At 45.5% G+C, this 26621-nt stretch overlaps 2 protein-coding genes across 2 annotated transcripts in view; one reads left to right on the top strand and one right to left on the bottom strand.

Moving 5' to 3' along the window:
- Positions 1-414: 414 nt before the first annotated feature.
- On the bottom strand, positions 415-26533 carry PIGM (phosphatidylinositol glycan anchor biosynthesis class M). The gene is made up of 6 exons (XM_073587791.1): positions 26413-26533; positions 16498-16783; positions 12631-13190; positions 11980-12238; positions 10054-10155; positions 415-1311 (listed from the first exon to the last, which is right to left on the bottom strand). Exons 2-6 carry the CDS (start codon positions 16687-16689, stop codon positions 1144-1146), a joined length of 1281 nt encoding a protein of 426 aa, XP_073443892.1. The 5' UTR covers positions 16690-16783; positions 26413-26533; the 3' UTR covers positions 415-1143.
- The window catches only part of PDCD6 (programmed cell death 6), a 55452-nt gene continuing 55314 nt past the window's right edge, over positions 26484-26621 (top strand). Inside the window, exon 1 of the mRNA XM_073587792.1 lies at positions 26484-26621. Coding sequence (XP_073443893.1) covers positions 26560-26621 — 62 coding nt within the window. The 5' untranslated portion in view covers positions 26484-26559.

Here is a 26621-nt window from a genome sequence, read left to right as displayed (position 1 = left end):
GTTTTCGGGAAATATATAATATTTTCATCCCTTGACCAAGGCATTGCCCTATTTGATGCTTTTTGGAAGCAGAGATCCTTTTTCTTTCCCATGTTACTTGAAAACTGTGGCCTGCTTAATAGTGTGGAACATCCAGTTTTCCTTTTATTGAGCTCACATGGCAAACTAATTACCACAGGTATCTGAGATTGATTTCAGTGATCCAAAGAACCCTGAGACACAATACCGTCAATGGGTTTCATTAAAAAAAAAAAAAAGGCTATGACACTTAAAACCAAATTGCATAATAATTTGGAACATGGTGTAGATATTATTGGAAGTTTTTTTTTACTAGAGACATTGGTCCGAATTGATTTGCATGTCTGGATCCATGGGCCACATGACTGAGTGGCTGCTGGACGGGAGCCCTGTGAACCAATGTCCTCTGATGTCCTCTGCGGCTGAGAAAGGAAGCTATTGAAATTCACACTCAGAAAATGCTACCTGGTGTCATGTACAAGACACCAAATCCAACAGGATTCATACATTTCTTCGAATGACTTCCATGTTGTCACTTAATAGACCGTCTTAGCTCATCACCAGCACTGAGAGGGCTCATAGGATATTCAGAACTGTAACTCTCCATGGCTGGCCCCTGCTCCATGTCACTGTGGTGATTTTCGATAGCGCACTACATATCTCCAGTCTGATCTAAAGGGAACTGTGACACAGATGAATTGAGAGCCTATGGGCGGCCATACACCATCAATGGCTCCTCATACACATGTATGCATTTTCACAGAGAGGGCAATGAGCTGCTGCCAGACACCTCTAGTGTTAACCTAGCTTGAGAACGTAGTACAGGCTGAACATTTCGTACATAGATACTTTTACAGTCCTAGTAAAATTGGCGGGTTTGGCCAGCATGTCTCTGTATGGACACTACAGTAGCGTTTGTCCCTTGCTCCCACAGCACTCCCCACCAATTCACCTGTTCAAAGGTCAATTCTGTAGTAGTGAGATATTAGGCTTCTTAATAGAGGTATTTTTGAGGTATATAAGTAAAACAGTCACTCATTAACCAAATTCCTGAAGGAAAATGCCCCAATAAAGCATAATCTACAGATGAATGGGGAAGTAGAGCCTAGAAAATCTTCAGGAGTATCACTCCTGTTTATGTTTACCCTTTTCACCTTGAACATTGTATCTGACGATAATTTGGGAGAGAACATAGCTATTTACAACGAGGAAGGCCAGCCCAGCCAGCCAAACAAACAGAAAGGTGTTCAGTCCTTCAAATTCCAGAAAGTAGGCTGGAGCGAGCCATATTGCCTGCAAGACAAAGGAAGTCAATGTTATGCTCTGTAGGCCAGGTTTTAGTAAAGTGTCACAAAATGTGGCTTGGTGTAGTTTGCTTGTACAAGTTTTATTTAAGTGGGTGGACAGCATGATTAAAGGTACCTAGAGTATGCCATAACATGATATGTAGGGGTCTGAAATCTGTGAACCTCACTCATCTGCAGAATGAGGGACAGAGGTCTCCTTGATATTTCTTCTGCCAAGGAGTGCACTTGCCCACCCACCACCCCCGCTGTGCAAGAAGGAACTTCAACACCAGTGCATTTATGTTAGCTCTCAGCAGACTACTGGAGGTGCGCAGAGCAAGGGAAATAAGCATTTTGGTGTTGAAGAACCTAAAACTTGGCAATTCCAGTCCCAGCCTCGGACCCCATAGAACAGCAAGTGGCATATCCTAGTGACTTTATAGCAAAAACACCTTTAAATCTTCACTCATATTGCAGTTTACAAGATCTACGATCCTACGACAGGTTGGGGGAAAAAAACAACTTCCAAAATGGAAAAATATGGAACAGATTTCCTTCTCCCCTCAGCTGTGATCTCTTTACATGGAATTCAGTGGAACAAGCACTTTGCTTGTGGGCTAGTTAACCCCTTCTCAACCATGTTTTCTTTCTTTTTTCCAAGACCTGTTGCATTTTCTGTCTGGTTAAATTTAATATTTTCATAGATCAGACTTTTACGAACAGAGCAATATATTTTTTTTTATTTCTGAACTGGGCAAGAGGGGAGATATACAATCTCCCCCCCCCCATCCCTTTGGCAATATAAACTTGCTGTTATTTCATCCCACGTTCTATGTACTAATGTTGCAGTATATAGAAGAACTAATGACCTATGAAGACCAGGCTGTGGATGGGCTTCAAGGGATAGTGCATCAATACCCGGCACTGCCGCCGCAACTCGGGACCAGAGTGTGTGACTGCATGTATTTCTATGCAGCTGAGTGCTCCAGTCCGAGTGCCGGCGTCCGTGCCGGGTACTGAATGCGAGTTTTTCGCATTTCACTCGTAAGTGTGACCCTGGCCATGCAAAGATAATGGCAATGAGGAACTACCGTAGACTCTTGGCTGCCGTGGCACTCAACCACAGAGGACCTATCTACATTGGACCAGGTGCCTGATGCAGTCGCTCCACTTATATCATTGTCAGTGATCAACTCCAATTATTGTTGTTTGAGACAGGAGATGGCTGTATAACATAGATGACACCCACCACGTATGAAGCTGGCTCAGCTCATCACGTATGTTTCATGTTGAGGAGTGATAAACCCCTTTACCCCTGGAGCTTTTTTCGGTTTTGCTCCCCTTCTTCCCAGAGCCATAACCTTTTTATTTTTCCGTCAATATGGCCATGTGAGGGCTTGATTTTTGGGGGACAAGTTGTACTTTTGAACGACACCATTGGTTTTACCATGTTGTGTACTAGAAAATGGGAAAAAAAATTCCAAGTGTGGTGAAATTGCAAAAAAAAGTGCAATCCCACAACTGTTTTTTGTTTGCCCTTTTTTTTTTTTTTTAACTAGGTTCACTAAATGCTAAAACTGACCTGCCATTATGATTCTCCAGGTCATTACAAATTCAGACACCAAACATGTCTAGGTCCTTTTTTATCTAAGTGGTGATAAAAAAAATTCCAAACTTGATTTTCCGATACCTGTAGTGTCTCCATTTTCGTGATCTTGGGTCGGGTGAGGACTTATTTTTTGTGCGCCGAGCTGACGTTTTTAATTATACCATTTTGGTGCAGATGTGACCTTTTGATCGGCCGTTATTGCATTTTAATGCAATGTTGCGGCGACCAAAAAAGTAATTCTGGCATTTTGACTTATTTTCTCTCTAAGGCCTCTTTCACACATCAGGTTTTCGCCGTCAGGCGCGATCCGGCACTTTTGACAAAAATCGGATCCGGCGAAATGCAATGCCGGATCCGGTTTCCCCCCCATTGACTTGCATTAGAGCCGGATCGAGCCGGATGGCCATGCGTTTCATCCGGTTTTCGCCGGATCCGGCAATGTGTCGCGATCCGGCGTCTGGAAAAAACGGCTACTGTAACGTTTTTTGTCTCCGGCGAAAAAGCAGGACACGCCGGATCCGGCGTGTCCGGCTTTTTCACACAATGAAAGCCTATGAGCGCCGCAATGCGCCGGATCCGGCGACAGCCGGATCCAGTGGCCGGATCCGGTTTTTTTGGTCTGAGCATGCTCAGTAGCTCTGCCCACAAGACACATATATAAAAGCATGACAGTGGGACCCTCAGCCACACCCAACATGCCACCCAAGACAGGAACCAGGCGCAGGAGAAGGCAGGAGACAACTGCAGCAGCACCATCAGCACCACCACCACCCCAAATGGAGCAGCATGCTGAACAACGGGAGGGGAGTCCAGCAGCAGATGACAGATGGTAATTATCAAATCCCTCATTCCTCCAAACTAGGGCCATGGAATATCAAGATATTCATTGGCCCTTTGTTTCTCTTTATTCAACAGCCGCCCAAGAGATGCAGCAGCAGCAACAGTGGCAGCAGCAGTAACACCACCCACAGGCATGGAGTCTGGCCAGCAGGAAGACAGCACATCTTCTTCTGGGAGCCCTCCCTCGCATCGTCAGCGTTTGACGGTAAGTTTTTATTTCCAAAATCCATCATCTCTGTAATATATGTCTATTCATTGCCTTTTATTTCAAAACAGGAATCACAAGATGAAGAGGTGCTCCCAGAAGAAGAAGGAAGGGGTGGACAGACACCTGGAGTGGGCTCACAATTGGTAAGTTTTTTGCATCAAACGCAGAAACACAACATCACACTACACACAACACATAGAAAACAATGTTCTGCAGACCACACACAGCAAACAAATGCCTACATCCAAAGACATAACATTTTTTCTTTTCTTCTCTAGTCTTCCCAATCTGGTGCTCGGCCAAGAGGTCCTCGCAGTGCCTCCCAGGGTTGTCGGCGACAGCAACGCGGCGGTCACCAGCGTGTAAGTATAATATTTTTGCTTTGTTTTTTTGCACTTTTTATTTCATTTCTTTTGTGGAGGCTAATTATGTTATTTTTGTCTTTTTCTTTAACAGCCTTCACAGCGTGCTCCCGACTCTGACGGTGAGGATGGAGGGATTGATGTGGACCACCTCATCGATCTCGTCAGAGAAAGGGAGCCGCTATGGAATATGGCTGACCGCCGCCATGCTGACCTAATCGTTACCGGACGACTCTGGGAGGAAATCTGTTCGCTCCTTGTGGACCGCTGGGAGGACCTCGATGCTCGGGCCCAGATTAAAGAGCGTAAGTATATACAGTACCGGTTGCTTGATGTAAACCAGTGTTTCCCGAACTCCAGTCCTCGTGGTCCCCACGGATCATGTGTTCAGGATTTCCATTTACTATGGAAATCCTGAAAACATGACCCCTGGGGACCATGAGGACTGGAGTTTGGGAAACACTGATGTTGTATACTAACCACTTTGTCCTTTCTCGTTTCAGGGGACAGAATTGTGAAGCGGTGGCGGTCTGTGAGGGATCGTTTCAAGAAGGAGTTCAATAAAGAGATGCAGGCCCCGAGTGGATCTGGAGGACGCAGGAGCAAGTACAAGTACGCACGAGCCCTGTCGTTCCTCCGGGATACAATGGTCACCAGAAGGTAAATATTACACACCACATGTGAAAAAAAAATGTTTAGATGTAACAATTTTTTTTCAGCCAGGGCCATGCCATGTCACTATTTTAATTGTTTTTTTTTCTCTTTATTCCACAGCACGGTGAGCAGCACTCGGGAGCCTGCACGATTGGACCCTTCTGAGGCGATCCCTGAGGAGACCGGCACCGAGGGACACTTCGACCGCCCCGGTACATCTGCACCTTCCCAGCCTTCCCACACATTCGATCCATCTGTCCCATCCACCAGCACAGGAGCATCGTGGCCGCCTACATTACATGAAGCTGCTGGTGAGGAGATCGCTTTCCCTTTACCTCACCCTTCTGCCCCTGCCACCTCTAGTACACCTGCGGGTACTGGGCGGAAGCGGCAGAGGGGTCAGGAAAAGACTTATGCGCCAGCGTTCTTGCATCTGAATGCATCTTTCCAGAACTGTCTAAAAGTCTTGTCAGAGCAAATCTCCGCAGGCTTTCAGCAGATCAACTCCAGCATTCTGGAGGTGAAGACACTTCTGCAAACCATGCATTCAGAAGCAAGATCTTCGCCAAACCACACCTTTTTCATGTCTGTTGTGGAGCGCATGGCAACACTATCTCCTACCCAGCAGATGCATGTAATGCATTCATGCCACGGTGCTCTCCAGCACGTTACCTCCCAACCTCCCCCTCCCACCCCAGTAGTTCCTCCACCTGCACCCCCTCCAGCCACTTTCCATCCTCCCCCTCCTATTACATACCATCCACCTCCCCAGCACCAGCCACCTCCCCAGTACCAGCAACCTCCCCAGTACCAGACATCTCCCCACTTCCAGCAACCTGCCCCGTACCAAACTCCTTCCCCGTACCAAACTCCTTCCCCATACAACTTGCCATCAACATCATCTGCTCCTACAGTCCCTGCCCAACCCTCCACTCCACCGCCCACCACCTCTTCTGCCTCCCACATGTCCACCCATTCTGTAGCTTTTTCCACACCTTCACCTCTAACTGTTCCTTCCCCACCACGATCCCAGTCCTCTCTCCACACTCCCAGTGTCGAAGTGTCCCGCAGCCCCTCCAGCAGTATTTCCACCCCACACTACACAGATTTATAATGTGTTTTTTAATAAAAATGCCTATTGGTTTTAAAACCTTTATTAAAAAAGTTTTTTGCACATTAAAAACATTTTACAAAAAAAAAATATTTTAATAAAAGTTAAATTATCGTTTCACAATGGTTGTCTGTCATTTCTTTCTGCGGCGAACTATGTTTAAAAAAAAAAGTTAAATACAGGGTATTTCAAAGGTAAAAAGGTATTCAAAACCAGGTATATAAAACTGTGGGTACATTTTAGCTTTTTGCCACAGTTATGTTCCTGGTTGTGGTGGAAGCAAAGTATTTCACCTAAAAAGTTGTGTTTATTGTTGGTGATTTCCTAACAATGTACACAACTTTTGTTACAAGGTGAAATACTTTGCATAAAACACAACCAGGTACACACCTGTGGCCTAAAGGTAAAAATAGTAAGACCATGACAAGATAGCCAACTTTGGTTGGCAAAGGTATATACTGTTGGTACAGAAGGTACACAAGTTTGGTTAGGGCACAAATCTTTCACACTCTGTCATCCTGCCAGTGTACTCTGCCTTGAGGTGACATAAAGTATAGTGCAAAATTGTCCCTCATTACTGAAACCGTCACAGAACTTCTAGTGGTAATGTCATGGTAATCTTGCAAGGTGGTTTCTTCAGAGGTGTCCTCAATGGAAATGGGTTCCTTGCAGATAACAAAATTGTGGAGTACCACGCACGCTTTGATCACCTCGTCCACAGTTTCTGTCTTGAGGTTGATCGCAGTCAATAGGACCCGCCATTTGGCTGTCAGAATACCAAAGGTACATTCAACCATTCTTCTTGCTCTTGTGAGGCGGTAATTAAAAATGCGTTTTGTTCTTGTCAATCCTCTGCTAGAGTACGGTTTCAAAAGGTGTTCTGACAGCTGGAAGGCTTCATCCCCTACACAGACAAATGGCATAGGTGGACCAGATATTTGCGGCAGCGGTCTAGGGGGTGGGAACTGGAAGGTGTTTCCATACAGTTTACGCCCCATGGCAGACAGTTTGAAAACTTGAGAGTCATTGGAGCGGCCATAGGCCCCAATATCAACAGCAATAAATTTGTATTCCGCGTCAGCGATGGCCATGAGGACAATGGAAAAATATTTCTTGTAATTGAAATATTCCGATCCCGATCCGGCTGGCTTTACAATGCGGATATGTTTCCCGTCCACAGCGCCCAAGCAGTTCGGAAACTGACATATCTGTTGAAACTTTTCTGAAATTTCAATCCACCTCTCTGTTGTGGGCTCTGGTAAAAACTCTTCAGCTAAGGAGTCCCACAGTGCACGGCATGTGTACTTCACTATTCCAGATATGGTGGAAATCCCGAGTCTGTACTGGAAATGCAGTGACGAAAGGGATTCTCCATTTGCAAGAAATCTGTGGGGAATTAAAAAACAATCAATTAGTTTAAAATCACAGCATTACATACCAAAACTCAGCTATAACACTTGGAGATACAAACTACCACCAACAAGATTGCAGTGAAAGTGTGCTCTGATGCGAGCACATCCAATAAATGTGGCTTACCTTAAAGTCACCATCAGACGCTCTGCGGGTGAAACAGAGAAGCGGCAATAGGTGTCCGCTTTTCTTATGAGGTGTGCAATGCGCTCCACCAAGTAATCAAAATTCTCCATTTTCATCCGAACATATCCAAAAAATTTATCCGGGTTTCGTCTAAGGTCCATGCAGAGTGTAGAATAGACCCCACGCGTCATTCTCTTGGCTGTGATGGGGTGGATCCACAAACGTCGTCTACGATGCCTGATGCGCTGCTGTCTCGCTCTCTCCTTCTCCAGAACAATCACCCTCAAACGATTCGCCTCCGCTGTAAAATCCGCCAAATTCTTCAAAATATTTCCAATCACAACATCCATCTTCGCCAGTAACTTGCTCTTCTCTCCAACCTGCACTTTCTCCTCTACAACCTGTCAAAGAAGGGCTGTAGGAACACGGTATATATAGTTTTTCAGTAGCCAATCCCGTTCGGAAGGCCACAAGGGGCGATTTTAAAAACCGGATCCGGCGTAATCTGTCGAAAAACGGAACAAAAACCGGATGAACCGGATGAGACGGATCCGGTTTTGTCTGTCAAAAAAACGGATCCGTCACATCCGGTTTTACGAAATATTTGCCGGATCCGGCGCTCCGGCACGTCGCCGGATCGCGCCTGACGCCGAAAACCTGATGTGTGAAAGTAGCCCAAGCCATTCAGCGATCGGGTTAATACTTTATTTATTAGATTGGGCGATTCTGAACGCGGCAATACTGAATATATGTTATTTTTGTTTTATTTTGAATGGGGCGAAAGGGGGGTGATTTGAACTTTTATATATATTTTTTATTTATATACATATTTAAATTTTTATTTTTTTTTTAACTTTTGGCAGGCTTCAATAGTCTTCATGGGAGACTAGAAGCTGCCACAACCCGATCGGCTTGGCTACATAGAGGCGATGAAAAGATAACCTCTATGTAGCAGATTTACTCAGTTGCTATGAGCGCCGACCACTGGGTGGCGCTCACAGCAAGCTGGCACTGACAACCATTGAGGTCACCAGGAGACCTCCAGTTGTCATGCTGACACACCGGTGACCCGCGATCATGCGACCGGGGGTCACTGGTGTGTGTATTTCCATCGTGATTGCCGGAAGCTCTTATTAAATCCCGCAGTCAGAGTTTGATAGCGGCATAGCGCTTGTTAAATGCCGCTGTCAAAATTTGACTGCAGCATTTAACTGTTTAATAGCCACGGGTGGATCGCGATTCCACCCGCGGCTATTGCAGGCACATGTCGTCAGCTGTTCAAAACAGCTGACATGTCCTGGGAAAGATGTAGGCTCACTGCCGGAGCCCACATCAAAGGGAGGGAGTCCGACATCTGTGTAAATGTACGCCCGATGTCGGAAAGGGGTTAAAGGAAGGTTATGGTTTACATGTATGAAAAATGTCATATACATTTCATGGTAAGTTGTTTCTTTAACTTAAAGGGAATTTGTCAGCAGTTTTTTTTTTCTATGTAATCTGAATAAAGCAGGTTGCAGGGGTTAAAACAGATTTCAGCGATGACTCTCTTATCAAGCTCACTGCCTTTAGTTACCTGCAAAAACTGTTTTAGCACCAGGAGCTCATCATTGCTGGGACATAGCAGTGGGTGCCTGGTAGTCCGATATGCTCCCTACTAGGATAAGCACCTCGCTGTCTATAGACAATATAGCTATCCTGGTGTGGGTCGGGTTAGCTTTCACAGCTCTGCTGCATTGCTAAATCTAGAAGCTCTAATTGTGTGAGAACGGCTGCACCCAGTAATCTAAGTGATACATCCTTGGATTCAGCTTCTCTTTGCCTACATCAGGCTGCTCTCAGATGAGGTAGCAAAACCTGCTGACAAATTCTCTAAGGCTGGTTTCACATTAGCGCATTTTATGCGCACGCACGGCCGGGGGTAGCTCCGCCCCCGAGCCGGCTCTCTGCCCGGCGTGCCCGCCCCTTCCTTGTAGCGCCGCCTCCTAGCGGACAGCGGCGCCTGCGATCGGCGCACCCTATCTTTAGCATAGGGTGCGCCGATCGTGCGCAGGCCGTGCGCTAGTTGCGCTTTGACCTGTGCTGCGCACTTTTGACGGTGCGCCATGCGCGCCAAAATCAAACTTTTCGGATTTTGGCGCGCACGGCGCACCGTCAAAAGTGCGCAGCGCAGGTCAAAGCGCAACTAGCGCACGGCCTGCGCACGATCGGCGCACCCTATGCTAAAGATAGGGTGCGCCGATCGCAGGCGCCGCTGTCCGCTAGGAGGCGGCGCTACAAGGAAGGGGCGGGCACGCCGGGCAGAGAGCCGGATCGGGGGCGGAGCTACCCCTGGCCGTGCGCGCGCTGAAAATGCGCTAATGTGAAACCGGCCTATGACAGTTCATGGAAAACTCAAACTTTTAGGCACTGTTATGGCAACATTACATTACCTGTCCACCAAACCATACAATAAGAAGAAAGGTGCTCCGCTGCCAAGATATCTTCACGCCAGGCATAACCAATGGCAAAAGGCAAAGATACCATAGAAAATACTAAAGAAAATAAAGAACAAAATAGTAATGTCAATCAAAAAGAAGAAATGCCAACACCGTGAGGATTTCTGAAAAATGTAACACATACATCTCTCAACGTAACAGCTGCCTATTAAAATGAATCTATCAGTAAAATGGTCCCTCTTAAAGGGAATCTGTCACCCCATTTGTGCTGTATGAGCTGCGGACAACGCCATCAGGGGCTTATCTACAGCATTCTACAATGCTGTAGATAAGCCCCCAATGTAACCTGAAAGATAAGAAAAACAAGTTAGATTACACTCACCGGGGGGGGGGGGTTGTCGCGGTCCGGCGCCTCCCATCTTCATACGATGACGTCCACCTTCTTCTGCCTCGGCTCCTGCACAGGCGTACTTTATCTGCCCTGTTGAGGGCAGAGCAGAGTACTGCATTGCGCAGGCGCTGGGAAAGGTCAGAGGTCCGGCGCCTGCGCACTGCAGTACTTTACTCTGCCCTCAATAGAGCAGATAAAGTACGCTTGCGCAGGAGCCGGGGCAGAAGAAGGAGGACGTCATCGTATGAAGATGGGAGGCGCTGGACCGGACTGCGACACCCATCGGACCAGACTGGACACCCGGGTATAATCTAACTTGTTTTTCTTATCTTTCAGGTTACATCGGGGGCTTATCTAAAGCATTACAGAATGCTGTAGATAAGCCCCCTGATGGCGGTGGCCGCAGCTTATACAGCAAAAATGGAGTGACAAATTCCCTTTTAGCCATCTATATGAGCATGTAGGTAATAGGAAGCTGAATAGAATGATACTTTGATATCTGCGATTTGAAGTCTTATTCCAGAGAAATCCACATTTTTCTTATATGTAAATGACCTCGTCCAGGCTATGGGCCGGACACTGATCTGTATAAGAATCTGCCGCCAGAGCTTATTTTACATGAAGGGGGAGGTACCAGTGTGATGTGTAATGGCCGCTCTCTGCTCTCTTTATCTCACTGCAGAGCTGTGTGTGATTATACCTGATACATCTGCAGCTTCCTCTTAGCTTCAGCAATAGCTAGCAGGCGGGCAAGGTTACAATATTGGTACAATACAGCAGAGCTCAGAGAGAAGCAAAAAATGTGGTTGCAAAAAGACAAAGTTCAGTTCCCCTGTTCTGTGTTAGTTACTTGTCTCACACTGGTAACTCAACTTCATGTAAAATAAGCTCAGAGGCAGATTCTCCTGCATATCAGTGCCCGGCCCATAGCCTGGAAGAGATAATTATACATTAAAAAAAATGGATTGTCTGGAATAAGACATCAGATCGCAGATATCAAGGTATCATTTTATTCCACTTCCTATGACCTATATACCCATATAGACGGCTTAGGAGGTTTGATCTTACTGACAGTTTCTCTTTAAACATTACCTCTGGCCTGCAGGAAATTCCATTAAAGGAATATTCCCATCTCAAAGTGATGCTAGGATATGCTATCACTATTTGATCAGTGAGGGTCCCAATTTTGGAATATCATCAATTTCTAATAATGAAGAGGCAATGGATATACTGTAGCATTACTCAATTCAAGTACGTGGTGCTGGCTGCCATTCTCTGCACAGCTGGGTGACCAAGAGCAGCACTGTACGGGGCCAAAGAGTTGCATCCTTTCGTGATCAGGATTGTGGGGGCTGAAGTGGTCAAACACCCACTAATCATAAAATCATGGTGTACCCAGCTATATGCCATTATTTTATGAGATGGGAATGTCCCTTTTAGAGGTGTGACATCTTAGAAGTTGTAAGGGTTACGATGCACCTCCGCAGCCATGGTCTTAATAACTTGGGTCCACCATGACTTCTCCTTACCTGAGATGTGCACACTTTATTGAAGCTGACAAAGATTGCAGTGTGCAGGAAGCAGCAGAAAGGCAGGTCTTTATAGTAGGCAGCGGATATTATGGTTAGCAGCAGTATCTGAGGCAGAAAGGCCACAAGGCCAAGGACAAAGCCCCAGCCACTCTCCGCAGTAAGGTAAAGCATGTAGAAGTATGGTGAGAAATTGTGCCGAATATCTCTCCTGGTCAAGTGGTAGAGGTATGTGTGCTCCAAGAAATCCCAGCCATAGCTGCCGAAAACATAAGACATAGGTTAACTTACCGGAAAGTGTGCCACATTTTGGTACAAATATAGCATCTAGGGACACATTTACTAATCTGGTGTAATGCCGTAATAGTCTAAACAGTCTTAAAATGGACCAAATTTATCACAGTGGCTCATACTGTAAGATAAATCTTCTGCACGGTTTAGACAATCTAATCTAAAGTCTATTAGATGCAAAACTGGGTTGCAAAAATATTTATCTAAAAGTAGGACAACCAAGAAGCAGTGTTAAATTGTCCATTTATCATTTAGCATGATCCACCATACTCAATTTTCAGAGTGTCTATATATCAAACTAAATTAGTAAATCTGCTGTACTCTATTTAAAACGAAAAAAAAAGAAAAAAAACAACTTACCTACAGAAAAAGACCAAAGTTAGTGTAAATAAGGTAATACTGAATACAATTCCAAAGGTTAGGGTGTCCCAATTGACGAGCCTCAGGAAGAGCTCCCAGGAATTTTTAAACAATTTCAGAACTGGTCCGCCAGTTACATGTGACTTGTTGCCCTTACTTCTAGGCATTTGTAGTGACAATGCGATGGGCAGTAGGTAAGTCACGGGATAGATCTTCATGTGTACCGAGAGACTATAGAGAAGTGCAGCCTTCACCAAGTGGCGCTTCTTCACGTAATACAGGGCTGCTAAGACCAGAACTGCCAGGACTGATTCTGCATTCCCCCTGCTGGACACGGCCATAGGCAATGGGTTAAAGAGCCAGAAGGCGCTGTACTTGCTAGCAGTGTGGCTATCAAGGCCTTCAAGTGTGAGGAGTCTGTGGATTAGGACTGCTGCTATTAAATCGCAGCACACAAACAAGAACTTCCCATAAACTTCTGTGAGATAGATGTTTGGTGTTAACATCCATGCAAGTAATGGCGTGTAACGGTATGTTGCTCTCTCATAAGGAGAAGATCCCTGAAATAGGAAAAAACAAAATAATATTCAGTGCTAACGTCCTATAGTATTCCTTTTCTCCTGTATAAACCCCTGATTCGTCTGCACTACCAAGCCTTCATTGGTTATTTGCTTCTTTGGGGTTTCATGTGTGGTCAGCAGTTTCCATTTGTATTTGTTGCTTTAATGGTGAAGGGAACAAAAATGTGCCCACCTAAAGAGATATATTTCTTTCAGAAGTCAATGTATCAGGCCTAAAACATTTTTGGTATCCTTTTGTATTATCCTTCTTAGTTGTTCATACATTATAGCCAAAACTAGAATGGATCCAATCAGAAGAAGGTCATAAAAATGTAACTGTGTGACTGCAGTCTAAACGCTAGAATCACGGACTGCGAATCACTACACAAATCACAATAATAATAATAATAATACATTTTGTTTCTATAGCGCCAACATATTCCGCAGCATTTTACATTTCAGAGGGGATTTGTACAGACAATAGACATTACAGCATAACAATAATCACATACAGTAGATTATAACAAATACCAAGAGGAATGAGGGCCCTGCTCGCAAGCTTACAGTCTATGAGGAAAGAGGTAGACACGAAAGGTGGGTGGTAACAGTTGCCCTGATTGTATGGACCAGCCATAATGTTAAGTGTGTAACAGTACAGACACGATCAGTAGATGCACAGATTCATGGCATGTAACCTATTGTAGGAAACTCGAATTTAAAGGTGTTGTCCACTACTAGGACAAGCCCTTCTTGATCGAAAGGTTTGGCCCCGATAAAATAAATTACTACTCACCTCCGTGTCGTCACTTGCGGTCCCGAGCTCTCGTGTGGTTGTTGTGTCATGTGACCCGGTGCCCAGTCACCGCTGGCATCACTGCCCCCACCTTCTTACAAATTGAACATGAAGAGGAAGTCAAAGATCAGCTGCAGCCCCGACTTCCCCTTCATGTTCAATTCATACGAAGGCAGAGACAGTGACGCCAGCGGTGATTGGGCACCGGGGTCACGTGACATAACAACCACACGAGAGCCTCAGACCGCGAGTGACAACACCGCGCCGACACGGGAGGTGAGTTGAAGCTTTTTTATTTTATCGGGGCCAAACATTTAGATCAAGAATGGGTTATCCTAGTAGTGGACACTTAAATGTCGCTTATTATGCTAGGGTCTCTCCAGTCCTCAGAGCATAATAAACATATTATGTAAAAAAAAATGTATAAAAATCGTTATAATCACCTCACCGTACATGTCTGGTCCTCGCCGTATCTCCAAGTTCCCCCTCTGCTCGCGATGGGATCATGTTTCCCGCACTGTGTCTTGGTGCCCGGGAAGGTTCTACACTGGCTTAAAAGCTCACTGTGTACACCATGACAGTGACAAACTTCCTAGTGCATGCGCAGAACCCTCCCAGGCACCATAAACCCCAGAAGTTTTGGAACAGTGGAGAGACACAAAGATTCCAACACGAGAGGCGGGAATCTGAAGAGGTGGCGGAGGGGCCAGAGATGTCAGCGGAGAGTATAAGGGTATGTGCACACGCTGCGGATTGCTCTGCGGATTTGGCCGCGCAGATTTTGTAAAATCCGCAGGTAAATCTGCAGGTCAAAAGACCAGCGGTTTTACCTGCGGATTGGTCTGCGGTTTTTCATCTCCACAATGGAGGAGATGGCAAACCGCAGCGGAATTCGCAGAAAAAATTGACATGTCAATTCTTTCTGTGGTTTTGAAAACGCAGGAAAACCGCGCGGAAAAATCCGCACCGTCTGCACTGCGGTTTTTAATATCCATAGGATATTATGCTACTGTACACCGCAGCTAAAACTGCTGCGGATCCACAGCGGCCAAATCCGCTGAGGAACCGCAGCAGAATCCGCAGCGTGTGCACACACCCTTATGCTTTTTCATCTTTTGTAACCTTTGGATGGAACATTATGGTTCAGAAAAATGGCAGTAAGTGATCATCATTATGCTGAATTCTCACGGAAGTAAATTACAAAAAAATATTCATTTTGGTGAATGTGAATTTTTGTAAAAATTACAGTTCCACTCCAATATATTCACTTACTCTAGAAACTACTGCAAATTATTTCATAGCTTATTTTTTACATCGAGGTCATCTATGAAGAGTTAGATTATCTACTGACATGCATTTCATATCTAACCAAGACCATTTTTTGTGATAAAGTCTTGACATGTAGAATAACTATACAGTGAGGAAAATAAGTATTTCATACACTGCTGATTTTGCAAGGTTTACCACCTACAAAGAGTGGAGAGGTCTGTAATTTTTATCAAAGGTACACTTCAACTGTGAGAGACAGAATCTAAAAATAAAAACCTGAAAATCACATTGCATGTTTTTTGCATAATTAAATTCCATTTTCTTGCATGAAATAAGTATTTGCACAGGTGATAATTGCTTCACCTGTGCAATACAAAGGAAATCCTGAAAACATGATCTGTTGGTGGACCTTGAGGACTGGAGTTGGGGAACCCTGCTTTAAGAAGCCCTCCTACTCTGCACTCATAATCTGTATTAATTGCACCTGTTTGAACTCGTTACCTGTATAAAAGACACCTGTACACACACTACACACACTCATTCAATCACACGCCAACTCCCCACCATGGCCAAGACCAAAGAGCTGTCTAAGGACACCAGGGCCAAAGTTGGGATAGACTAGAGGACAATAGGCAAGCAGCTTGGTGAGGAGGCAACAACTGTTGGCAACATTATTAGAACATGGAAGAAACACAAGATGACTGTCAATCTTCCTTGGTCTGGGACTCAATGCAAGATCTCGCCTCCTGTGGTAAGGATGATTCTGAGAAAGTTCAGGAATGAGCCGAGAACTACAAAGGAGGACCTGGTCAATAATCTGGAGAGAGCTGGGAACACAGTCTCAAACAATACCGTTCGTAACACTATGCAGACATGGATTAAAATCCTGCAGGGCACACAAGGTCCCCCTGCTCACACCAGCACATGCCCAGGCCTGTTTGAAGTTGACCAATGACCTTCTGGATGAGCCAGAGGAGGCATGGGAGAAGGTCATGTGGTGAGATGAGACCAAAATAGACTTTTTGGTATAAACTCCACTCGCTGTGTTTGGAGGAAGAAGAAGGATGAATACAACCCCAAGAACACTGTCCCAACCCCTATTCAGAAAAGCCTATTGCAAATTATAATCTTTTGGGTACAGTGCTCATATCTTCCATCTATATAACAGACATTTTTAATAAGTTTCGCATTGATTTTAGCCCAGGCCGCAGCAGATTCCAGTGCGGCACTGAAGGCCAGTGTTACCTGAGTGATAAATCGTGCAGCGTCCGTGAAGACGTGATAATCGATATCTGTGTATTTCACCAGCATTGTGTGATCCTGGTAGACTCCGTAAATGATGAGGACCGTTCTTACAAGGAACGCAGTTGAAAACAGAAATGGGAGAGTTAATAAACAGTTCTGAGGTCTTTTCTGGAACGCTGCGTTCTTCTCCATTGTTATATCTGTATGCACTACGCTTAACGCGCAAACTGCACATGGCCCTGGGATTATTCTGTATGTGGAGGTTTTCACTTGCAGTCAAGAAATCCTGTTTGTAAAAAAAAAAAAAAAAAAAAAAAAAGTATATTATTTATCATCACTAGTGATGAGCGAGTATACTCGTTGCACGGGTTTTTCCGAGCATGCTCGGGTGTCCTCCGAGTATTTTGGTGTGCTCGGAGATTTAGTTTTCATTGTCTTATCTGCATAATTTGCGACTTGTAGACAGGCTGAATACATGTGGGAATTCCCTAACAAACAGGCATTCCACACATGTATTCAGGCTGTCTAGCAGCCACAAATCATGCAGATAAGAAGACGAAAACTAAATCTCCGAGCACACCAAAATACTCGGAGGACACCCGAGCATGCTCAGGAAAACCCGAGCAACGAGTATACTCACTCATCACTAGTCATTACTAAATGAAAACCCATAATAAATCATTAGGGAGTGGCTAAACTTATTTCCTTTTTTAAGAACTTTGTCCAGCATGGAAAGTGATGAAACTTTTCAAATCATTTTATTAGAGAATCTGCCTTCATTCCTGTAAAAACAATTGCATTTCAATGACTTCCATACCTATGCTGTTCCCTGGTCTGTTTACCTGCCGTCAGCAGCACTGATACTAGAATGTACTCATTTGGAGTACAGCTGATGGCAGTGAAACTGCCGCACCTGCATCTCCCTAATTTGGAGAAATGAGCCTGCTGCAGGAGATTGTTCTGATAAGGGCACAGTCAGATGGCTGGATAAAGTAGACCACAATGCTCAGACGGGCAGTGGCTCTCCTGACAGGTGCACAGAAGTATATGAAGCTGTCACACTTGAGTCTGGAGAGCTGCAGCCAGTCCGTGCACTACGGTCCTATTTATACATCCATCTAACTGCACCATTAGCCCAACACTCAAAAAAGTGCTGCTTCACTGCCATCAGCTGTACTCCAAATAAGTATGTTCTGGTATCAATGCAGCTGAAGGCAGGTAAATAGATTGGGGAAAAAGCAGGTATTTGGAAGTCACTTTAATGCAAGTAATTTGCAAGGTTTCATAACTTTTCATGATGGCCAGTCTAGGAATTTCTGGATGGTTGGAATCCAATATGAATATGGAAATTACACAGTGTAAGGCTATGTCCACATGTCCGGTAATCATCTGTTAGAAAGGATCCAAGGAACACTGTCAAACACAAGTCTGTGGACAATGGATCCATTAAATAGCCACCTCTTTTTCTTGCATTTCAGAAGGATTCATTTCAAGGATTAATAAGTAGGTCAACCCCTTCACCCCCAAGGGTGGTTTGCACGTTCATGACCGGGCCAATTTTTACAATTCTGACCACTGTACCTTTATGAGGTCATAACTCTGGAACGCTTCCATGGATCCCGGTGATTCTGACATTGTTTTCTCGTGACATATTGTACTTCATGTTAGTGGTAAAATTTCATTCAAATAACTTGCGTTTATTTGTGAGAAAAACGGAAATTTGGCGAAAATTTTGAAAATTTCGCAATTTTCCAACTTTGAATTTTTATGCCCTTAAATCACAGAGATACGGCACACAAAAAACTTGATAACTAACATTTACCACAAGTTTACTTTACATCAGCACAATTTTGGAACCAAAATTTTTTTTTGTTAGGAAGTTATAAGGGTTAAAAGTTGACCAGCGATTTCTCATTTTTACAACACCATTTTATTTTTAGGACCACATCACATTTGAAGCCACTTTGAGGGGTCTATACGATAGAAAATACCCAAAAGTGACACCATTCTAAAAACTGCACCCCTTAAGGTGCTCAAAACCACATTCAAGAAGTTTATTAACCCTTTAGGTGCGTCACAGGAATTTTTTTGAATATTTAAAAAAAAATGAACATCTAACTTTTTTTCATAAAAAAAATACTTCAGGTTCAATTTTTTTTATTTTACCAAGGGTAACAGGAGAAATTGAACTGCAAAAGTTATTGTGCAATTTGTCCTGAGTACGCAGATACCTGATATGTGGGGGGGAACGACTGTTTCGGCGCATGGCAGAGCTCAGAATGGAAGGAGCGCCGTTTGACTTTTTCAATGCAAAATTGGCTGGAATTCAGATTGGACGCCATGTCACGTTTGGAGAGTCCCTGATGTACCTAAACAGTGGAAACCCCCTACAAGTGACCCCATTTTGGAAACTAGACCCCCCAAGGAACTTATCTAGATATGTGGTGAGAACTTTGAACCCACAAGGGCTTTACAGAAGTTTATAACGTACAGAGGTACAATTAAAAAATCATATTTTTTCCACAAAAATGATCTTTTCACCCCAATTTTTATTTTCCCAAGGGTAACAGGACCCTAAAAGTTATTGTGCAATTTGTCCTGAGTACGCTGATACCCCACATGTGGGGGTAAACCACTATTTGGGCGCATGGCAGAGCTCGGAAGGGAAGCAGCGCCATTTGACGTTTTTGGCTGGAATTGAGATCGGACACCATGTCGCGTTTGGAAAACTCCTGATGTACCAAAACAGTGGAAACCCCCCACAAATGACACCATTTTGGAAACTAGACCCCCTAAGGAACTTATCTAGATGTGTGGTGAGAACTATGAACCCCCATGGGCTTCACAGAAGTTTATAACATAAAGCCATACAATTAAAAAATCATATTTTTTCCACAAAAATGATCTTTTCACCCTCAATTCTTATTTTTCCAAGGGTAACAGGACCCTAAAAGTTATTGTGCAATTTGTCCTGAGTACGCTGATACCCCACATGTGGGGGTAAACCACTATTTGGGCGCATGGCAGAGCTCGGAAGGGAAGCAGCGCCATTTGACGTTTTTGGCTGGAATTGAGATCGGACACCATGTCGCGTTTGGAAAACTCCTGATGTACCAAAACAGTGGAAACCCCCCACAAATGACACCATTTTGGAAACTAGACCCCCTAAGGAACTTATCTAGATGTGTGGTGAGCACTTTGACTCCCCCAGTGCTTCACAGAAGTTTACAACACCCGGGCGTGAAAATAAAAAATTCGTATTTTTTCCACAAACATGATCTTTTAGTCACCATTTTTTTATTTTCCCAAGGGTACCAGGAGAAATTGGACCCCAAAAGTTGTTGTCCAATTTGTCCTGAGTATGCTGATACCCCATATGTGGGAGAAAACTACTGTATGGGCACACGTCGGGGCTCGGAAGGGAAGTAGTGACGTTTTGGAATGTAGACTTTGATGGAATGGTCTGCGGGTGTCATGTTGCCTTTGGAGAGCCCCTAATGTACCTAAACAGTGGAAACCCCCCACAAATGACACCATTTTGTAAACTAGACCCCCCAAGGAACTTATCTAGATGTGTGGTGAGCACTTTGAACCCCCAAGGGCTTCACAGAAGTTTATAATGCCAGGGCATGAAAATAAAAAAATCGTATTTTTTCCACAAACATGATCAATTAGTCCCCGATTTTTTTATTTTCCCAAGGGTAACAGGAGAAATTGGACCCCCAAAAGTTGTTGTCCAATTTGTCCTGAGTACGCTGACACCCCATATGTGGGAGAAAACTACTGTATGGACACACGTCGGGGCTCGGAAGGGAAGCAGTGACGTTTTGGAATGCAGACTTTGATGGAATGGTCTGCGGGTGTCATGTGCGTTTGGAGAGCCCCTGATGTACCTAAACTATTGAAACTCCCCACAAGTGACCCCATTTTGGACACTAGACCCCCCACGGAACTTATCTAGATGTGTGGTGAGCACTTTGAACCCCCAAGTGCTTCACAGAAGTTTATAACACTCGGACGTGAAAATAAAAAAATCATTTTTTTCCACAAAAATGATATTTTTGCCCCCAATTTTTTATTTTCCTAAGGGTAACAGGAGAAATTGGACCCCAAAAATTGTTTTGCAATTTGTCCTGAGTAGGCTGATACCCTACATGTGGGGGTAAAACACTGTTTGGGCGCATAGCAGAGCTTGGAAGGGAAGGAGCACCATTTGACTTTTTCAACTCAGAATTGGCTGGAATTGAGATCAGACGCCATGTTGCATTTGGAGAGCCCCTGATGTGCCCAAACAGTGGAAACCCCCAATTCTAACTCCAACCCGAACCCCAACACGCCCCTAACCCTAACCCTAGCCCTAACCCTAGCCCTAACCCTAACCCTAGCCCTAACCCTACACTAACCCTAGCCCTAACCCTACCCCAACACACCCCTAGCCCTAACCCTAGCCCTAACCCTAATGGAAAAATGGAAATAAATACATTTTTTTTATTTTATTATTTTTCCCTAACTAAGGGGGTGATAACGGGGGGTTTGATTTACTATTTATGGCGGTTTTTATGTTTGGCGGCTGTCGCACGCTAAAAGACGCTTTTTATTGTAAAAATAGTTCTTCTAGTGGGCCAATCCAAGAAGGCCAAGAACAAGATTCTTCCATTCGAGTGGGACAAAAGGATAGAAGAGTCCTTCAACAAGTTGAAATTGGCCCTCACGGGAGATGAGGTCCTGGCCTACCCTGACTATGACCAACCATTTGCACTTTACACTGACGCCAGCAACGTGGGATTGGGAGCAGTGCTATCACAAGTGCAGAAAGGCAGAGAGAGAGTGATTGCCTATGCCAGCAAGAAGTTTCGTCCCACTGAGAGGAACTCCGACAACTACAGTTCCTTTAAGCTGGAGTTCCTCGCCATAGTCTGGGCGGTAACAGAGCACTTCAAGCACTACTTGGCTTCAGCAAAGTTCACCATCTACACGGACAATAATCCGCTAACCCACCTGGAAACGGCAAAGCTTGGGGCACTTGAGCAGCGATGGATGGCGCGGCTGTACAACTACGAGTTCACCATCAACAACAGAGCAGGACATAAGAACGCTAATGCGGATGCACTGTTCAGGATGCCCAATTCACCAGACGGGGGAGAAGATCCAGAAGAACTCGAAGAAATCGAGTTACCAGCCTTCCACCGTCCAATTGCAGCCCAGCGCTCACAAGGGGTGAGGAATAAGCGCTTTGTCGTACAAGTGGTAACGTTGAATCCATTACCCCATCATGAGTGGGCAGAGACACAAGATAGTGACCCAGCTGTTCGCCTAGTAAAGGAGTGGCTGGCACAAGCTGATGCACACCCTGGTCCAGATGACCCACAGGAAGCACAGCAGTTATGGAAGGAAAGAGGCAAGCTGTTCATCTACGAGGGTAAACTGTCTCGGAGGAACATCAACTCGCGCACACACGAACTGGTCAGGCAGGTGGCAGTCCCGAAGAGGGATGCGCCAATGGTCTTGGAGGCGTACCACAATGGAGCAGGACTCTTCGGGTGGAAGAAGTTGGAGGTCCTACTTCGTGAAAGATTCTACTGGGTTGGCATGAGGACAGCCATTGAGAAGTGGTGCCGAGAATGTGGCCCATGCAACCTGCGCAGAAAAGACCGTAACAGCCAGCGAGCGCCATTACAGCCGATCATCAAAAAACATCCGCTTGAACTGATAGCCTTGGATTACGTGAAGTTAACTCTGATTAGGAATGGCTACACCTATGCTTTGACCATCGTGGACCATTACTCAAGGTTCTTGGTAGTTGTGCCTGTTAAAGACCAAACAGCGAAGACAGCAGCCAAGGCATTTCAGCAACACTTTTGTCGACCGCACGGATACTCTGAACAAGTGCTCACTGACCAAGGTCCAGCCTTTGAGGCAGAAATGTTCCAGGAGTTCTGTAACATGTACGGTTGCAAGAAAATCAGGACAATGCCGTACCATCCACAGACAAATGGTATGTGTGAGAAGATAAACTAGGTGGTAATTGACTATTGAAAACCTTACCTCTGGAAGAACGAAATCAGTGGCTAGAGAAGTTGCCAGATCTGGTAGATCTATATAATCATATACCGGTAAACTCCACCAATTTCACTCCGGCCTACCTGATGAGAGCAAGACCTGGCAAGTTACCCATTGATTTAGACATGGGAGTCTTAACACCTGAGACGACATCACCAGATGCAGACTGGGATACAGAGCGGCCGCAACAATACCGCAAAGTGCAAGAATGTGTGGAGAAAAGTTTGTCCCAAGCAAGACAGAGGCAGGAAAGAAATTACAATCAACACGTCCCTGCAGTTCCCTTGACACCAGGAGAACAAGTACTCAAAAGAAAGAGACGAGTTCACAAACTAGATGACCAGTGGGAGGCAGAGCCATACACCATTATACCTTCAGACTTTAATAACACCAAGGTATGCCTCATCAGCAAAGATGGAGGAGAAACCTTAGAAGCAGTCTCAAGAGGTCATCTAAAGGTGTGCCCTGATCAACTGAAGGACAAGAAAGAAGTCCAAGACACTCCACAGCCCACAGTAGAGGTGGAAGAAAAGATCCATACTATACATGGAGAATTTCCTCGGACGTGGACACAAGTAAATCAAGCTATCGTAGTACCAGTCCTAACCTTCCATCAGCCTACTGCACCAGATGAAGTAGAGACTCAAAATGAAATGGCTCCAGTAACAGATGCCACATCTGCAATGGAATGCGGAAATCTGTCCCCTGCTAACAGCGAATCTGTCAATCTCATGGTGAGTCTAGGAGTCAAGAGAAGGCAATCCAGAATACCTATATTACACAAGACTACTTCTAGCGTAGTGACTAGTGTACCAACAGTAGACATCAGAGAACAGGTCAGGTCATCAGAGATACCTATACTGCATAGATCCACTCGTAGTACTAGAGGTCAGATCCCTGCCCGTTATAGAGAGTACATAATGTAAATAAAGTAATAAGAATGTATAGTTGTAACCGTTAAGCATGAGAGCCTACACTTACTGTATGACCTTTTAAAGTATTCGTAATAACCAGTTAAAGGACAATTGGGCCACAGGACTATGTGTGGTCAGAACTTTTAATTGTAAATAGTTACTCCAACTTGGCCTTGAAAATAAGCCGCCGGCGTGGCCGAACAATCAGGCCCATCTACAGAGTGCCCTGTAACCAAGCCCCCAGGGGCGACACACAAAGTGGGCTAAGGCGGTTCCCACCAACCAAACTCCAGGTACAAGGACAAAGACAATTCCTGGATAGCAGCGTAATGACTGGTCGCTGCAGCAACTGTGCTATTGTTTCTTTTTCTTGTCTGGTTTTCGATAATTTTTCCGTTTTTAAGACTTTGTAGATTTTCATTAATTGTTATTGTTAACAATTCTTGTTATGTTTCCTCAGTCCGGGAGTACTGAACTTAACTGGGGGGGAATGTGACACCCCAGAGTCCGGTTGTCACAGTGACATTGCCATGCCTGGAGGCAGAAGGGGGGGCCCCCATGCCAGGTAAGATAGATTAAATCACAATTCCTGCTGCAAGTCAGAAAAGGGAGCTCCCTTATGAATTCTGGCCAGCAGATGGGGTTGGTGAGTCAGCTAGAAGTCAGCTGAGGGAGTTGTCATGGAAATGAGAGCAGCTGTGAGCAAATGAAAAGACAGTTAAGCCTGAGGTAAACGATCTTTCTGGAAGGTCCAGTCAGTTGACAACGGACACCTTATCTGTGAAGAGGGAAAGGGACAAGAGCAGAGACAGAGAGGCTCTGGGGAAGCTAAAAACTGCGTATAGCAGACCCCTGAGTGAAGCGCTAATAGAGAGAAAAGGGACGCCAGAGTCCTTGGTGGTCAGGAGCTGTGTGTACTGATCGCTGAATCTGAAAGTACAAGGCATTGTAAGTTCCTGTGCGACACTGAACACCTGAGGGCACGGCAGCAGATAAGGAGCCCGGGGCTAACGGTGAAAAGGACGGTACCCGTGGAACAGGCTCACGCTGACAGCCGTACAGGTTAGAGAAACCATCACGAAATAGACGGTCGCAGCTTAGTTATAAACAGCAGAGACCTGCACACAAAGCGCAGAAGGAAGGTCCCAAACCCCCACCTGGCAGGGTGGACCCCTGAATGCCTCCAGGCGAGCCGGACTCAATCCATCACCTGTATGTGGTACTCCGGATTGCAACCAATTGCCAGTAAAATGTAAAGAAACTGCACCTCTCTGTGTCCTTCTCTCATTTCTCTGCACCCCAAACGTTCACTGCCATCTTATCTATTAGGCCGGAGTCACACTAGCGATTAAATCGGACGAATGCAATGCGATAAAAAATCACATTGCATTCGTCCCAATGTTATTCTATGGTGCTGCTCCCATCATGCGTTTTTTTATCGGATCCGTTCCTCGGACCGAGACAATCGCAGCATGCTGCGATTGTCACCGATTTTCGGATCGGATTCGCCAATGCAAGTCTATGGATGCGATTAAAAATCGCATTGAAAACGCACCACACGTGTGACTTGCGATTAAATCGCACGACTTCTCCAGGTCAACAGGAAAGAGCATCAGGCATTGGCATTGGATGTCAATTTGACGCTTAGATGCGAATAAAATCGGTTCATCGCCGGAAATTCTGATGACAGACGGATCCCTGGACAAGAAATCTTTGTGCGATTTCGTACCGTTAAAATCGGACCGATTTTTTATTCGTTGTGTGTGACTCCAGCCTTAGGCCGGGATCACACACAGCGAGATACGGCCGAGTCTCGCAGGTTAAAACCAAGCTCTGGCGCCGGCACTCCGGAGCAGACTGTGCAGCCGCACAGCAATACATGGAGCTGCACGCTCCGCTCCGGAGTGCCGATGCCAGAGCTTGGTTTTAACCTGCGAGACTCGGCCGTATCTCGCTGTAGTGTGACTCCAGCCATAATCAAACATCTTTGGCCTGGGACTATTGCGCTACCTGTGGAGAGCTATTTTCACCTCAGCTGCGACACACTAACAGTCTCAGGGGAACAACACCGCAGCGCTGGTCGCCTCTGACCGGAATACCACAGGTGGGGTCACGTATTCATCTATAAACTTTATTTTCATTTTTACCACACTTCAACATCACACAGCTTTCCTTCATTTTAATTACTGGACGCCCCAGGGCCACAGACCGGGTCACCGCCGCCGCGACGTCCCCCATTGAAGTCAACAGGCCCGGTACCGAGTACCCCATGGCCCTGCGCGGGGCACTCCAACTGCACGTGTTCGTATGCGTTTTCGGCAATGCGGGTTTTTTGTAGTGTGCGCCTAGGCGTGACGGACGCAACCTGTTGCATTTTTGGTCCGTCCAACCTGTGTCAAAAAAACGCATGCGCACAGAATGCGCCAAAATAACACATTACAGTCTATGGGAATGAAGGTGTGCGCATGGACATGCGCATGCCTGTGTTTAAAATTGCATGCGTTTTAAGAGTTAATATGGCTAGAAACTGGTTAAAACGCTTGCACCTAAAAAAAACAACCGCATGCTTAACGCATGATGCATTTTTTGCATGTGTTTCTATTGCACACGAAGCGCAGCGCTAAAAAACGCTAGTGTGAAAGTAGCCTGAATAACACAGGACCCCAGCACCGTGCTGTTACTGCCCCTCAGTGCCCACCAGGGAGGCATGCTGTAGGCGACCACCACCACCAGTGCACCTGAGGCTGCAGCTAATGAAACTGATGCAGAGAGAAGTGTCCTGAGCAACCAATCACTATTCAGCTTTGATTGTAAGAACGTTACTTCGAAAATGAAATGAGAAATCTAATTGGCCGCTATGAGCCCGATGCCCCGCAGCGTGTCTGAGCCCCCAATGAGGTGACTGAGGCCCAGCTCCCGCCCACTGTCAGCCCGCACTCACCGCTCAGCCCGGAGGAAAGGAGGCGGGAACCATGGCCGTGTGAGAGGGGGAGCCGGGGCACAGGAGTGGCGGTGACAGCTTCCGGGTCGGGCAGACTGGGACTCTACATACTAGGAGCCAGTGCCTGCCTGACACGGAGCGGCAGCCATGGCGTATCAGAACCAGTACCGCGGCCAGGACCAGACCTTCCTCATGAACGTCTTCCGCAG

This window comes from Dendrobates tinctorius, unplaced genomic scaffold (genome assembly GCF_039654945.1).
Source record: "Dendrobates tinctorius isolate UK_male_01 unplaced genomic scaffold, ASM3965494v1 ptg000102l, whole genome shotgun sequence".
Classification (NCBI taxonomy): Eukaryota; Metazoa; Chordata; class Amphibia; order Anura; family Dendrobatidae; genus Dendrobates; species Dendrobates tinctorius.
The sequence above is the reverse complement of the archived record's forward strand: the minus strand, read 5'-3'. Positions and strand labels throughout refer to the sequence as shown.